The sequence below is a fragment of the Corvus moneduloides genome, chromosome 1 (assembly GCF_009650955.1).
Source record: "Corvus moneduloides isolate bCorMon1 chromosome 1, bCorMon1.pri, whole genome shotgun sequence".
NCBI lineage: Eukaryota > Metazoa > Chordata > Aves > Passeriformes > Corvidae > Corvus > Corvus moneduloides.
Genome location: NC_045476.1, coordinates 89,827,811 through 89,843,482, shown reverse-complemented (window position 1 = coordinate 89,843,482; position 15,672 = coordinate 89,827,811). Strand labels below are relative to the sequence as shown.

General features: G+C 38.3%; 1 protein-coding gene across 6 annotated transcripts in view; it reads right to left on the bottom strand.

The window, feature by feature from the left end:
* The window catches only part of SEMA5A (semaphorin 5A), a 318,391-nt gene that overhangs the window by 117,169 nt on the left and 185,550 nt on the right, over positions 1-15,672 (bottom strand). For all 6 annotated transcript variants that reach the window (XM_032118104.1, XM_032118127.1, XM_032118114.1 and 3 more), the window contains 3 exons: positions 8,473-8,758; positions 4,396-4,531; positions 892-1,096 (listed from right to left, as the gene is read on the bottom strand). In XM_032118104.1, coding sequence (XP_031973995.1) covers positions 892-1,096; positions 4,396-4,531; positions 8,473-8,758 — 627 coding nt within the window. The remainder of the gene's footprint in view (positions 1-891; positions 1,097-4,395; positions 4,532-8,472; positions 8,759-15,672) is intronic.

The following is a 15,672-nucleotide window of genomic DNA, read 5'->3' as shown; positions in this document are numbered from 1 at the left end:
GTCAAATCCAAGCATAGTTTTAACCTATCAAAAGCTTTTCTGTTACTTCCTAGCTTTCAAGGAGCACAATGAGACAAACTGAACATTAAGAAACCATTGTTTTGATGAGCTGTTCCCGACTAATGTGCATAGGCCCAAGTATTTAAGAACTGTCCTAAGTTTTATGCCATGAGGCTTTAAACACATTAGTCCAATCTACTATTTCAATCTCAGCTGGGGGCATTCTTGTTCTGCAAAAACAATTCTCCAACACCCTCACTGTTTTTAAGAATGAAATTTTGAACCAAGAAGGCAATAGCTGTAACCAAGGCAATATAAGGTGGGGGGTTGTTTTTCTTTCACTGCTAAGCTTACATATAAATGGGCAAATAATAAGGCAGGGTATAAAACTGCATAATGGATGTCTTAAAAATGAGATGAAAAGGAAAGTTAATAAAATATATTTGAGCAGAAAATTCAGAAATAGAAATAGCAGTAGCTGTATTTGCTATTTACGAAATTACTTCTTTATCAGAGGGTCCTAAACAATCTTATCTTGGGCCCTTACTTTGTACCCTCAACTAAGTAAAAAGAACAAAAGACAGTGAAACTTGAGAAGTCCTGTTTGTAGAATGTCCAGCTTTTGACTCCCTCAAGAGCACGCAAGCTTTACAATTTCAAAGGAGAATAGGAAACAGACACCAAAATTGAAGTTCAAAAAATAACATAAAATACATTGTAATGGCTAAATTAAGCTATTCATAAAATGTAGAAGATAGAAAAGTGATAGTGTCAAAGAGGAAAAGCTGATGTTCAAGGTGCTGTACACGTATTCCATAAGTAATTAACAGAACATAAAACCCAAAGACCTCATAAACATTTGCAGTTATGACAGCAATGAAGAGTTCGTACCTGTGGCAAGATAGATGATATGGAAAAGCATGTCCTTGCCCTGCACAACATCCACAACCACATGGGAAAATCGGCTGTTGTCTTCCATGAAGTAAGGAATTGGAATAACTGGTTGAACAACTTCGTGCATTAAGAAAAATTTTTGTGCATCTTGAAGATTTCTCTCAGTCAGATTTACATACAAACCCTGGTCCATGGTGCCACACTGTAAACACAGAAAAGTAACATGACTACGTGTGCTAACAATAACAATAGATTTACTCTCTGATTTACAGCACAAGAAAATAAAAGCAAGAGTATATCTTGCAATGACAATGTGGAATTCGACTTCCAGGTCCCATGTTGGTGCTAACCAGACTGTCCAAGGATTGAGGAAGCTCAGTTTTCCTGCGGCTCCCTAATTCTAAACAATATGGAAGGGCATGAGACTGACCAGCAGAAGTGGATTATGGAAATATTTTGCTATATCCTACATTCACAGGGCAGGAAGGAGAAGAACTACCATTCAAAAAACTAAATTATTTTCTGACTAGTTTTCTTTATAATTTTCACAGACCTCAGTGTTAAAGACAAGTCCTACCACAGCCAGGGTCTGACAGGAATCCCAGGTGAACATACAACATGCAGTTCTAGAAGCTTCTTAGGACTCTGTCTTAAGTAGCAAAAATGGACAGGGCAGAGCTCTATTAAATATTATCCACAGCAAAGACTTTTTTGCTTTGAAACTGACCATATTTTAAATCTGAAAACTGGGCTCTTTTCTTACAGGAAAACATCCACTAGCTTCACGGACAAGTTTCAAACACAAATAAACAAAGCAAAATAAGTGGGAGTTAATTTTAACATATTTGTGTTCTTCTGAGGACACAACAGAGAAAGCTTCTTAATGCATGGGAATATATAAACATTCACATATTTACTCAGTCATAATTGCATCAGAGAAGTAAAGCACTGCTTCACAATATTTATCAAATATTTGGGTGATGTGAAAGGCATAACTAAGTCATAATTTTCATTCTGTTTTACTATGTCATAAATTATGCCATGAATTACAGCACGAGCAAAATAATAGTGTGCAAAACCCTACCAGTTATTTTTTCATTATTACCGTGTTTTCAATCCAAAATTGAGTGATTGTTCCAAATCCACAAATGCTAAAAAAAGTCAAATTATTTCTTAATGGGAGATCAGATGATGAAGAATGACTAATTAGCAACTGGAAGGAAACAGTTACTTGCTCTGTATGTCAGACAAGTGAAAAAAATAAACCATGACATAGAAGTAGTTATCTGGATCTATCAAGCAGGAAAAATGCCAGCTGAACACTCATAGTACACGGAAATGCAAATGGTCCTTGGTGTTACGATAGACATTGCTCTGTCTAAAAAGAAAAGCAATGATCTCTGATGAAAATAATGCTCCTCAAAACTGTGACTCCAATAGTATTCTAACATGGAAAGTATTTCATTAATATAATCCAGACTTGGAAATACAATGTCTGATGAAAACTATATCTACATAGCAGTAATCTTCCTTCAAATCACATGCTTCTCTTTGTTGCTGCTGAGTAGGTTAAATACTCAGAGGACAAACCTACTTCTGGGACTACACAAACAGAACTTCCGACCTTTTATCCTAAGGACTTTACAGAAGAAAAGTCCTTTCTTGGAAGGAAACCAATGACTCACACAAGGAATATATCTCATCTACGTGAAGTGTGTACTCTAAAGCCCCATCAAGTCACAAAAAATGGTTACACCTAGCTCTAAGCATTAGACTAGCTTCTAGTATGCATCACTGCTGCAGTTATGGAGCCAGAAATGTAACAGAAAGTTACAAGGGAGTAAAAAGCAGCATCAGCAACAGAACAGAAGTTGTACATCACTAGAGATACCTAGAGATCAGTTGACATCAATTGCCTTCAATATTCTGTTGTAAAAGGCCACATTACCACTTTTAACACTAGCTCTGCCTTCAAAGCTGTTTGTGGCTCAGTGAGATATGATACAACTGTTGTCACTGTTCTTGTAAATTGAAGTACCAGCTTTATTAAAATCAGCCAGGCCATCTTAGAAATAAATTTCAACACCTGTCCTGACTGGGACTTGGAGACGTGCACTAACAGTACAGCAGAGACTTAAACTGTTTTTACACAGCCATCAGACTGTCATCTTTCTTTGTAAGTACCATTCAGTATGGGCTGTTCTCACAGTAATTAACACCACATTAATGCAAGGTTTGTAGGGGGAGTTTAATAAGTTTTATTGGATGTGCTTACTAGTCAGAAAGGTGATAAGATTTTTACATACAAGAATTTTTTCAGGCTTTCTCCTTCAAAAATTTAGCCTCTCTTAGATCTTCTTCCTATGACTATTTTGACAATTCAAGTATTTCTACAACAGGTAAAAAGCTGTATACAAACATAGCTCGCTTCTGCAGGCTTCTGGCGTACTTAAATAGAGTCTTGTCACTTGGCTAATGCCGAACATACCACTTAGGAAAGGTATTGTGGCTCTAGCCTGTAACCTGTGCCTTATTTTCCTTCATTTGCATGGATCAGGAAGTAATTAAAACTACCAATGATCCCCAATGGGTGATTCTTTTTCCTGCTAGCAAAAGATCTTATGACTCTTACAAGCTAGGGAAAGCTGTTCCAGGAGAAGAAGTGAACTTACAAAATTGCATTGAGCTTAAGGGAGGGTGAAATGTGGATGAAGGTGAATACACTTAAGCACCTTGATGAAAAGCTATTGTTTTTAATCACTAAATTAATGCTGCTTTTCTTTCCATCTCCCTTGCAAGAAGCACACTCATTAAAATTGTCCTAGTAGGACTGGCGACCATGCAAAAGAAGAAAACAATGGATATCTGCTTACTGAAATGCCCCTTTCTTTCTGTAGACTTCCTCTGAATAACCCACCTTGGACTAACTGCTTTTATACTGTCAGACAGCTGCAGATTATTACACCCTCTGAGGCCAACAACTTCAAATGAGGGGCACAACACATGGCAAATTCTTTTAATCTGACTCTTCAAGGAGTGTGGACTACCTTGCACATGAAAATATATAAAATTCTGACCACTCCTCTTTTACCACCTCCCTCACACTTTCTTTTTTCTGACAGACACTGTTCCATTTGTTAGGTCCTAACAGCACAAATACAATGTAAAACAGAATAGCAGTTTGATCATAGTTCAGACAAGAGTTAATGTCACCTTGACAGATAACTATAGTGTTTTATTTTGACAGAAGATTGAAGTTAAGCCTTTTTCCTCCTACCCTTCAAAGTATATCTGGTTTTCAATCCAAATTATTTTGTGGAAGGATAAAATTAAAATTAAGTATGTTGAAATAAGGGGGTCTCCTAAGCACTTTTTTAAATTTAGGGGTTTTTAAGGTCTTAGGCTACAACATAATGCAAAACTGGATTTATAAATTATGAACCATACAGTACTTTGAAGAAAGCTCACATAAAATATTGTACTTCTCCCACGTATCCATACCTGAAAATTAGGGTTAGGATTGGGATATGGAAGCCAAGCAGAGCGAGAGTTCTCCTGGTATTTGAAGGGTCCATTAAAGGCCTGAGTTATTGCACTCAGATTGAAAACACAAACTGCTGAGGCTGCTATGCTGTTCCTGCAAAAGAAATAAATACATTAACCTAGGTAATAACATTAAGAAGCCAGTTTGCTGAAAAATAAATAAAAAGGCAATAACTCTTCAATACTTCAAGTAATTAATGAAGCAGATATGATCAGCCAGGAGATGATATCTCAAGATAATGATATATGATGAGCTGATTTAGCATAGTCATTGCATTTAAAATATTTGTTGGCCTTACCAAAAAGCTGGTGTGGGGAAAATCTCACAACTTCCTACTTTCTGCTGCTGCTCTAATACCGCGAGGCTATACTTCCACACATAATCACATGCACTAGGGACACCTCTTTTCTAGTTGCAATGTTCAGGAAGACATTATTCTCAGGGTTCAATAAAGTTTCTTCCATACAACAAATGACTGCATGACACAAATAAGGATTTTCAAGGTATGCTATGTCTCTAGACCCCATGGAATCCTTGGACAAGACATGCCCACAAAAATCCTGTCTTCCAAGAGATGTTGTACAGCAAAAAGAATGCAAGTTCCAGAAACCCATCAAGAGAAAACAACTTGGACTGCATACAAGATACCATGTTAAAAAAATAAACATCAATAAATGGCAGCTGGACAAAACATACAATTTCCTGGGTTTGCCTTGAAAATGCGATATTCAAGGCAATAAAGTAATTCTGCATAGTGTAAAGAATATAATCTAATAACTATGAAAGCTCATCATATGGAAAACTACATTGTTCCTTTCCTCATTTTGAGATAATGGAATAAATAATGAAGGTGTCACTTGTACAGATTTCCTGTTGCAGTTGAAACTGCTGGCAATTGATCCACACAGGATTCTTCTCTCTTTTTTTTTTTTTCCCTTTTTTTTTTTTTTTTTTTTTTTTTAAGCTTAGCCTTTAATTTATACAAGACTTAAGAAAACATACTATAATGATGGGAAAAAACCCCAACAAAAGAAAAAAGAGTTAGGATACATGGATTAAATACCAGGACAAAAGAGCAATTTACTTTCTTATGCTTGTCACTCTTACTTCAAAAGAAGCCCAAAACCAGAAGTTCCATGCTTACAACTTCTGCAGAATCAATCATCATTGGGGCTGATAAGTCCTTGCTTATATCACTAAATGCATCTCACTAATATTATTAACTGTACCAATGCTTTTCTGAATTTCATAAAGTCCTAAGAGGATATGAGACTCATGTTTACAGAGTTTTTGGATAATCTGAAAGAAACAAAATCAGCTTTATCATGAAGCAGTGGCTATAGTGGACATAAAACAGTCAACCACATATAAAAAGCGTAGGTTTGGCTGTCAGAGAAAGATTTCATTTTTTTCCCTTCACAAATATATCAAAGTATACCAAAAAAAGCATTAAGGTGGAGATAAAGTCATTGCAATTCTGAAGATATTGAGATCGAAGAATTATGAATGCCATTAAGTTAAATCTGATGCTGTGACATGAACAGAAAGGAGTATGTTGTTCCCTGTCACAGGAAACCTTTGTGTTTCTCCACCATCACTTGCAGGGCAGAAAGGTGGATCATATGAGTTCCACAAACTATCTGTGAACAGGTAGTCAGCATGGGGAAATAATCCTAACTCTAAAACATTTCAAAAATGTCCAAAAAATTCAGTTACAACATTAGGGGGCAGGAATTTAAATAGAGCAATCGAAAAACCCTACCATCAAACAGTTACAATTAATTCCTCTTTGAATAGTCCATGCCTGTTGGACAATCAGAATGTTGGGGCACAGGGGAAGAGGAAAGTAGCAGCAAGGTTTAAAATGCTGTCTACTTTCATGTGGCAAAGGTAGTCTTAACAATAGCAAGTCCATTTTCAGAATAGCCAGGAAGCATCAGGAACATCATTCCCCTTCCATGGCCAAAGCCCTGTGGATTTTCTACAGCAGAATTCCTCTGCTCAGGCTTTTCATGGCAGCAACATGTCTAGGCTATTTTGACTTCTCATGAAAGATTGTGTTGAACAGTGTATGGGGATGCCACCTGACAAATAGCTGTCTTTTGATATATGAATTAACTAGGCAAACAGACCAACAAAATTAACATTACTGATTGAAACAACAGCAAATATTCTTATCACCAGTAATCTCAAAGTCTCTACTATTCTCCTTATATAAACAGTGGGTTTAGATCCACTATATTACTCCATTGCAGAAACAGGCTGAGCTCATCATCCAATGTCATGAGTTAGGAATTGCCACAGCCTGGTGTAAGCAGCCCATCACTGGTCTTGTTCACAGCCTGAGCTGCCGGCCCAGGGGTGAGCCTGAGTCTGGAAGATGCCTAAATGAGCTTGAATTCATGCTCAATGTCTGGAACGCATAGGGATAGTAATTTGTTGGCATGAACTTGTGAACCTTTCCACCTGGTTAATGGATATTTATAAAAGGTAGGCATCCCTGTGTTCAAGGGTCCCTTACCTGTGTTTTAGGTGCCCAAGGACATTTTAAAATTCTAGACAAAACCGACTGTCTTTGGGTGACTTTATGATGTTGTATCCCCTATCACTCCTCTATGCCCAGAAATTACTTTTGTGCCTTTCTGTGCCTTTAAACTGAGCCTGAGAGGGGGAAGAGGAAAAAAAAACCCAGCAAAACTTTCAAAGCAGTTTACAGTTTGTTTTCAAGGACACAGAGATACACAATCCTCTGTGTTCTGCTTTCTGCAGTAGAGAGCAGAGGAAGCACTGCTTGCTTTCCAGCCAGCTTTCGGCTTTCTTTTTCTCCAGAGGGAGACAGAGTTGAACTTTTGTTTTCCTGGGACTTTGATTTTTTCCTTTTTTCTCTGCTGGACTGTTTCAACATCAGAACACATCGGGACTTTTTCCACCGAGGTGGAGGCCCTGGAGGAGGGCCCACCACGACCAAGCTCCGAGGAGAGAGAAAGAGAGATCTACAGAAGGACTCTTAAATTTCCCCAGGTTTTCTCTCCACAGCGAGAGGTTTTATTATTTAGCATTATTATCCTTTTCCTGTGTGTTTGTTAAATAAATAGTTTTTATCTCTTTCACTTTCCTTCGAGGAAAATTTATTTTTTTCCCGAACCTGGTGGGGGAAGGCTGGTTGTAACCTGCCTTCTCTCAGAGGATATTTTTCCTCCAAATTTATCCAAACCAGCACTGACTTACACAGCAAGACACTACAAGAAGGTAAGAGAATCAGAACTCAAAATCTGAAATTGTTCCAGTGTTCTGAACATTGGGCTGCACAGCCATAACACAGAGGTCGCTCTTGCTAAGCAGCATTTGAACACCAGTCATCATATTTAAATTAACAAAGTTAATTAACAAAGTTCTGAGATAAATGTCTTATTTTCTATGTTCTTCTAATTTTTTAATATTTAACAAATTTGGATTTTTAAGACAAAATTGTACTTTTTTCTTTTTTTAAAATTTTACCTTATTGATATAACAGGTTTACTTAAAATCAGGTTAAATTCTTGGTTTGACCCTTAAACTCACATAAGGATATGTTAGAGCTAATTTAAAATACATAAGAGCACCTCTTGTGCTCTTTTGGGCGAGATGAGTTCTTTATGACATCGTCAAATTCCATCATGTCAAGTTCATGATTATGTCACATTACAATTATAAAACATTTATTTCATAAATACATAATGTGTTTACATATTACAATACTAAAAAAATTAATTACTTTCTAAGAATAAATGAAGAATATGACAGAATAGTCTTAAACACAACTGGCTCCCTGCTATAAGGAAATATTATGAATTCGTCCTTCTCTCGTGTTTTCAACAATTCACATGGAAAACATTTGGAACAGATACCTGTTCACAGAAACCAGTGGATTGGGCAAAACAGTAGTTTGAATTTATGATGTTTACTTGGCATATGTAGAAGAAAATAGCTCAGAAGTTCTAGGTTTTGCTGTCATGAACAGCAAGAAAATAAAATATATCATTCAGTTTACTTACACATTAGTGGTAAAAATCCCGTAGATCAAGTCCAGTTCTGGCAGGAAGAAAGTACTCTGAAGTTCATTATAGTAAAATGGAATTTCACCAGGGCGAGAGCAGTTCAGACGAGCTTTCATGAAGGTAGTCCAGGTATCCTCCAGCACAAACTTGCCACCAATATCATTTTTGCACACCCGAGCAGCACGAGAGAAAACTGTTTTTCCACAGTCATGTTCCACTGCATTTTCCCGGAAGAAGAAGTAGGTAAAGTTCCCAATGTCATAAGATGACACAAAATTTGGTTCTGAAAATAACAGAAGGAAAGATCATTTATTGCCTTCTTGTGATACATGCACTCATACTAATGTGGAAGTTGGATTTATCTTCAAGCTTTATATTTAGATAAAGACACTTTTTATTATCCTTTAGGGATATGGCACCATGACATCTGAACAGGCCAGCTCATGTCCAGCTGGGATTGTGAGATACATGATCAGTATGCACTGGGTTTGGCTGGGTAGAGTTAATTCTTTTCATAGTAGCTAGCATGGCACTGTGTTTTGGATTTGTGCTGGAAACAGTGCTGGTAATTCAGGGATGTTTTTGTTATTGTTGAGCAGCACTCACACAGAGCCAAGGCCTTTTCTTTCTCACACCACCCCACCAGCACAAATAGACAGCTGAGCTGCCATTTGGGGTCAAACCACAACACGTGGTCTGACAGGTTCAGCTCTAGGTGTTCACAGAACATGACTGTGCTGGGCAGCGTTGGCCCAGCTCACTGTATTCCACCATCAAAAGTGTCTCGGAGTTTTCATTCTTCACATAAGGGCACAGTGATTTCTTGCAATGTAACTGTTTTATCTTTTAACTCTGTTTCTGCTTTGCCACCATGCCATTACTCCAGATTAGCATGACAACAGGTAGTAGTTGATGGTGAGTAAAAATGTGCTCAGAGGCTGTAATTAAAAGAAAAGAGCACTACACAAGAATATTTGATGGTAAGATAACTGTATTTCAACTCCGTATCACTTAATGCTTTTTAGAGCTTTACAGACTTTTTCCCCCTTCTTTAAAGAAAATATTGAAAACTGATCAAAATACCCGATGGTGATGATGGAGAAACTAAAGAATACATTTAAAAAAATCTGGAAAGCAACAGATGGCAATATTTTTTGAAAGAAAAAAAAAAAAAAGGAACAGTGGATACCAAAGACAATAAACATGTGGTCCATTTCCTGTAAGGATGACTAGATCTGAGGAAACTCCATGACCTTAAAAGAAGCTGACAACCTGATGAGTTCTTAAAGGAAAGAAATTTGATACACAGATTTGTGAAGAAGAGCCCCACTTGTGCAAGGAACCATTTTAGAACACTGATACCTCTGAGAAACAAGAAAAATTTTGTTTCTCATTCCCAAATTTTATTCTGAAGCGGGAAAACAAATAAACAAAACTGTTTTAAAAACATCTATTTTGAGGAAACACTTCAAATAAAATTTATAGGTGAACATCTATGCACTATTGCATAGAAAAAAGGCTGCTGTAATTCGAAATGCTGTAAGTATTTTACAGGAGTGTCTCAAACCTATCAGAACTTCTGAGGGGCACTAGAAAGGCAAGCAAGCTGGCATTGCCTCACAGCAGTCCAAACTGTCAGAAAACTCTTTTTCAAAGACAGACCAGATCCCAGCTAATATGGCCTCTTGTGCTGCTTCCATCTCTATCTGCTGCGCTGAGAGCTCCCAGGGCAGGTTTTTGGCAGCAACGATTATGAGCTGCCTTGGATGCATGAAGCTGAGCAGATCCAATAGTGCTCTCACTCTTCCCTGTAACTTTCACTCTCTATTTTATGAAGTGCTTCCTTGAGAGCAGTCTGGAACACACCACATTTTCCCCACATTCAGAGCTGCACAGGTATTCTTTTGGCAGATCACAACCCAACAATTTTAAGAACCTGTTGGTACCCTGAGCCTTCATGAGTTACATAGTATCAGTGCATTTGTGTTAAAAAAAAAGAAAAAAAAGGCAAAATAGTTCGACAGGAGTTATGATATCATTAGAAATAAAACTGCACTGACAATATACAAAGAACTAAACTATTAGTAATGTTAACCCTACTGGAACCTTAAATCTTCGTTCCTTATCTGTGTAAAACTTTCATTACAATAGGGATTTTGCTTCAAAGGCTTCAAAAATCTACTGTGCAAATACTCAAAACCAAGCTGATCCACCCACAAAACACATTTTGTACAAATGTTAACAAGGAGGCCCTGCCTTTCAATCAGGCCTGAAGATACTTCTCACTGGAGGTCCACTGATATAAAAAAGATCCCTACATTGGCACCATAGGATCTCACTGCAGAGTTAAAAAAACACTATTGGAAGCACTCAGCATAAAGAATGATGAATTACAAAAATAAAACAAACTTCACAAACTATAGGAGTAAAAATAATATGAAATGCATTGAGACTGTGTTCAGCGTTCTTGAAAATCCATGTCAACCTTTCAAAAGACAGTATTTTAAAGTTGCACTGATAATCATAGTACATGCACAAAAATACCTAGTACTCATATACCTAGTACTCATATTTCATGGATTCAAAACTGAGAAACAATATATACATCTGCAAACACCTATGTTTATACTTTATGAACTGATGAAAATGTGACCTGCTGTTGAAACTTGTGAAAACTGCTTTCATTTGCATTAAATGTAATAATCTCAGCGCTACCTTGGGGAATTCAGTGGATGTGGAAGGATTATCATGTCAGACTTTATTTCATTCTCTCTTTGGGAAAAATGAAGAGGGTCACTTCAAAACGTCAAAGGAAAAAGCAGCTTCTCAGCTAGGAAAAAATCAGTTCTTATGTGTCCAAATATTGTGCTGTGAACTGCTATTTGTTGACATGGAGGCCTTACCACGTAATTTTTTAATGCAGCAAATGAAGTGAATTTCTTGTTTCATGCTGACTTTGCAAATAGTTCTGGAAGGGCAAACACATCTCATTTCTGATTTATCAGATCACCACAACAAGTGCAAGGAGTCTGGTATGTGACAGCAGTTAGTATGAGAATGTCAACCTGTAATAATGTCACGAGTATTGTATATGACCTTTATAGGGTTTTTTATATACTCAATTTATGGATGTGTCAGGCTGACTAGACTTTCCCAAATTAAATGGAACCAGTGGAATCAGGAAAGCAAGAAAATTACTTTGCCGATGTGACCCAACAAGTATCTCCAGTGAACGGCACGGAGCCATGCTACACAGAGGCACAAGCCCAAGCACTGAAAGCACTGGGTGGCTAGTTAGCGCTGCCCCTGGGCAAACACATCACTGCTGCTTCTGAAATTTGCTTTCTCAGCACCAATCCTGGGAATCTCTACCATTTCCTTCATAAAGCAGCATGGCTGCCCAACAAGGATGTTTCCCCACAGACTCTTCTAAGTTATTGCAAAAAAGATGACTCAACCATATGAAGCCAAGATGGTGCTTCCACTGGAAACAATAAGATTGTTTTTCTGAAGGTTGGAGACAAACCTACATTGTCTGGGGAGCACAGTCTCTGTTCTTAATGTGAAAGCACTTAACAGGAAGACACAATGATGCCTCTTAGATTACTCTCCTTTTCCACCTGCCAAAGGTGTCATGCATAAGCTTATTTCCTGGGCCTTTTTTATTTAGTGGTGTAGATGCAGTCTGAGTGAGTAAAAGGATGAGAGGAACTCTACAGGAATTTTTCCTGTATAGGAATGGGAAAAAAGCCTAAAAGAGCTCTGTGAGAGCATTTGAGGTAGTCCTGGCCTCTTCTCACTGTCTGAGCTTAGGAGCAAGAAAGTTCTCTTGTGCTCTTTAATCCGTACAACTCCACATCTTCTGAAGCAAGCTAACATGGCTTAATTTACATAGTTAGCGGATGCTGCTGTTCCCAGAGTGAACCAAATGACAGGAAATGATCTAACTTTCTTTAAGGAGGCAACAGCAATTAACCTTAAGGATTTAAAGGTCCAAAGCCTACTCTAAGAAAGTAAGAGCTAAGATTTCCACTGACTGTCCCTGTGAGATGTGACCACTCACATCTGAAGTGCAAGGCATTCAAAGACTCAATCAAAAGTGAAATTAACCCCAGAAATGTTAAAAGAAAGCTAAAATATTAAGTTTTTCTTATCTAGACACAGATCAGATTTTATATGTATATATGCACACAAAATAAGACACACAAAGATATATGAATACATCATATAGTCAAAATCTTAGGAGTTTAGATACTGCTCTAATGTTGAATGACATCTATCTGGACCTTGTTCACTGATCTCACTAGACCAATGAATCACACCACACTGTTGACCTCTAAAGACCCATTTCTTCCACATATTTGTATTCAGCCAAATGCTTAATACCATTAAATCCTAGAAAGATGCATTTGAGTTTTTTTGAATAAACTTCACATTTCAGCTACAAGTGCTCTCCAAAAGAGATGCTGAAAGTAATGGAGAGAATTCAAGCTTCAGATGTGCCAGTGTATATTATTTTCTTTCATCTTATTAACTTAATCAATGAAGTCCAGTTGCAATTGCATTTTGCTATCTCTGTATATTCATTAAGTACATTCATTTAGTTGTAGCCCTTTGCAGCTGTTAGAAAAAAAAGTACAGACTTTGCATTAGGCTGATCAAGGCATCACTCCTCATGAGGGTTTAAGGACAAATTTTAATCACAGCATTATATACCTCAAAAGAAATACATAACTTGTGGTCATCACAGCTATATCCATCCTCAGGAGCTGAACTGTAAAACGTTAAGTCCATATGAAACTGGCAGAAATGGATTATTAATAGCTATTTTTCCTCTGTGTTTCACAATTACCTAGGAGGCGTGCTAAAAATGCTAACCTGTCATAGAGTAGCTGGCTACCAATCTATTTTGTCTATTTCCTTTGCAATGCCTTAGCTCTCCATGATTTCTTTTATATTCTTTTCCTTTTGCTAAATTGAAAATTTTATAGGTATGGAAGAGCAAGGACAGCAAAATACCCTAAAACTCTGTATCCCAGACATTTTTTTTCCAATCTTCTCTTATACTGCTGATAGATTTTATAATACAATTCAGCATAATCATAAAAGTGGATGCACTCATTACTTTTTTACTGATGTATACTAATAAATTCTGAAATGCAATTATTTCTCGTCTGAAATATTGTTTTCAAATATGGTATTACCAAATTTCTTATTTTATTTCCTGTTGTTTATTTCAAGTAGATCTCCTTCATTTTCAAGGTAAAGTGTTCTTACATGGTATAATACTTTGCAATTTATTATATCATTTTGCTGATGCAAATTTGCCACTGACAAACTTATTCACAGAAGCCATTCTCTACTCTGACTTAACCCTCAATGAGGCCCTTAAAAGGAGTTCAGTGGATTTTGTGTCACCTATTTTGACTGCATAGACACCTTGTAAAGCCATGTACACAGGGGCAGGAGGGCAAGGGTGAAGAATACACAGGGATTACATTAATTCACTCAAAACCTCTGCAAGTTTTGAGTATGGGGACCTATCAAAAGATCCAGAAGTTTGGATAGTTACTTAAAATTGAATCCAGAATTCCACATACACAGGATTCTAGTATTCTTTAAAGAGATTTTGCCAACCAGCAGTTATGGTATGGAAAGAAAACCCAGTTATGATGGCTTACCCATTTCTCCCCAAACATTTGCACTGCCATTTTATTTTTTTCCTCTGTTTTAGTTTTACAGGAAGGGTGACAATGAAAGGACTTTCCCTGCAGACCTGCGCATTTGGTTTGCATGGCCAAGCTTTGGTAGCAGGAGGCTACAGGGGTGGCTTCTGTGAGAAGCTGCCAGAAGCTTTCCCCATGTCCAGCTAAGCCAATGCCTGGCAGCTCCAACAGACGGACATGCTACTGGCCAAGGCTGGGCCAATTACAATTGGTGGTAATGCCTCTGTGATAACAGATTTAGGAAGGAAGAAAAGCTACTGCACAGATGTAATTGTGACCATAGAAGAGAGGAGTGAAAGAACGTGAGAGAAGCAGCCCTGCACACACCAAGGCCAGTGGAAGAGGTGCTCCAAGTGCCCTGCAGGCTGTGGTGCAGACCATGGTGAAGCAGCTGTGCTCCTGCAGCCCATGAAGATTCATGGGGATGCAGAGATCCACCTGCAGCCCATGGAGGAGCCCACACTGGAGCAGGGGGATGCCTGAGAGAAGTCTGTGACCCCATGGAAGGCCCATGGAAAGAAGAGCCCATGCTGCAGCTGTTTGTCCTTGAAAGGGACAAATACTTTTTGCACTCTTTGCACCCTGTGAAAGAGTGACCCACGCTACAGCAGTTTGGGGAGAACTGTTCCCTGTGAAGTGGACTCATGCTGTAGAAGTTCATGGAGAACTGTCTCCCATGGGAGGGACCCCACGGTGCTGCAGGAGAATGACTCCTCTCCCTGAACAGCAGGAAAAGCCATGGGTAATGAACTGGCCATAACCCCCATTCCCATTCCCTGTCTCCCTGCACCACTGAGGGAGAAGGTAGAGCTGAGAACGAGGGAGGCGTGGGGGGAAGGTGGAGGGTTTTAAGGTTTAATTTTACTTCTCATTATCCTGCTCTGATTTTGTTAGCAATAAATTCAATTCATATCTCTAATTTGAGCCTGTTTAGCCCATGATAATATTTGGTGAGTGATCTCTGCCAGTCCTTGTCTCATGAACCCTTCGTTATATTTTCTCTCCCACATCCAGCTGTGGAGGGGAGTGACAGAGAGGCTTTGTTGGTGAGTGCCTGGAATACAGCCAGCATCAACCCCCTACCACCTGTTCCTCTTTTCCTTCTTCTTTTTTTCTTTTTTTTTTTTTTAACAAAAAGGAAGCCAATTTCATAATCATCCTCTGTCCCCTCCACCTTAAGGCTTAGTATGTCTGCTGTTGAAATTCCATCTCTGCCTCCAGTATTTCTGTCACAGGATCACACAGAATCACAGAATCAGGTTAGAACAGGTCATCTGATCCAACCTCCCTGCTCAAGTGGGGTCATCCTAAAGCACATTGGACAGGATTGTGCCCAGACTGTTCTTGAATATCTGCAGTGAATGGAACTCCACAACATCTCTGGGTAGTCTGTTCCAATGCACAGTTACTTGCACAGTAAAGGCTTTATTCCTTATATTCAGTCTCCTCCTGTCTTTGATAAATGCTGGTT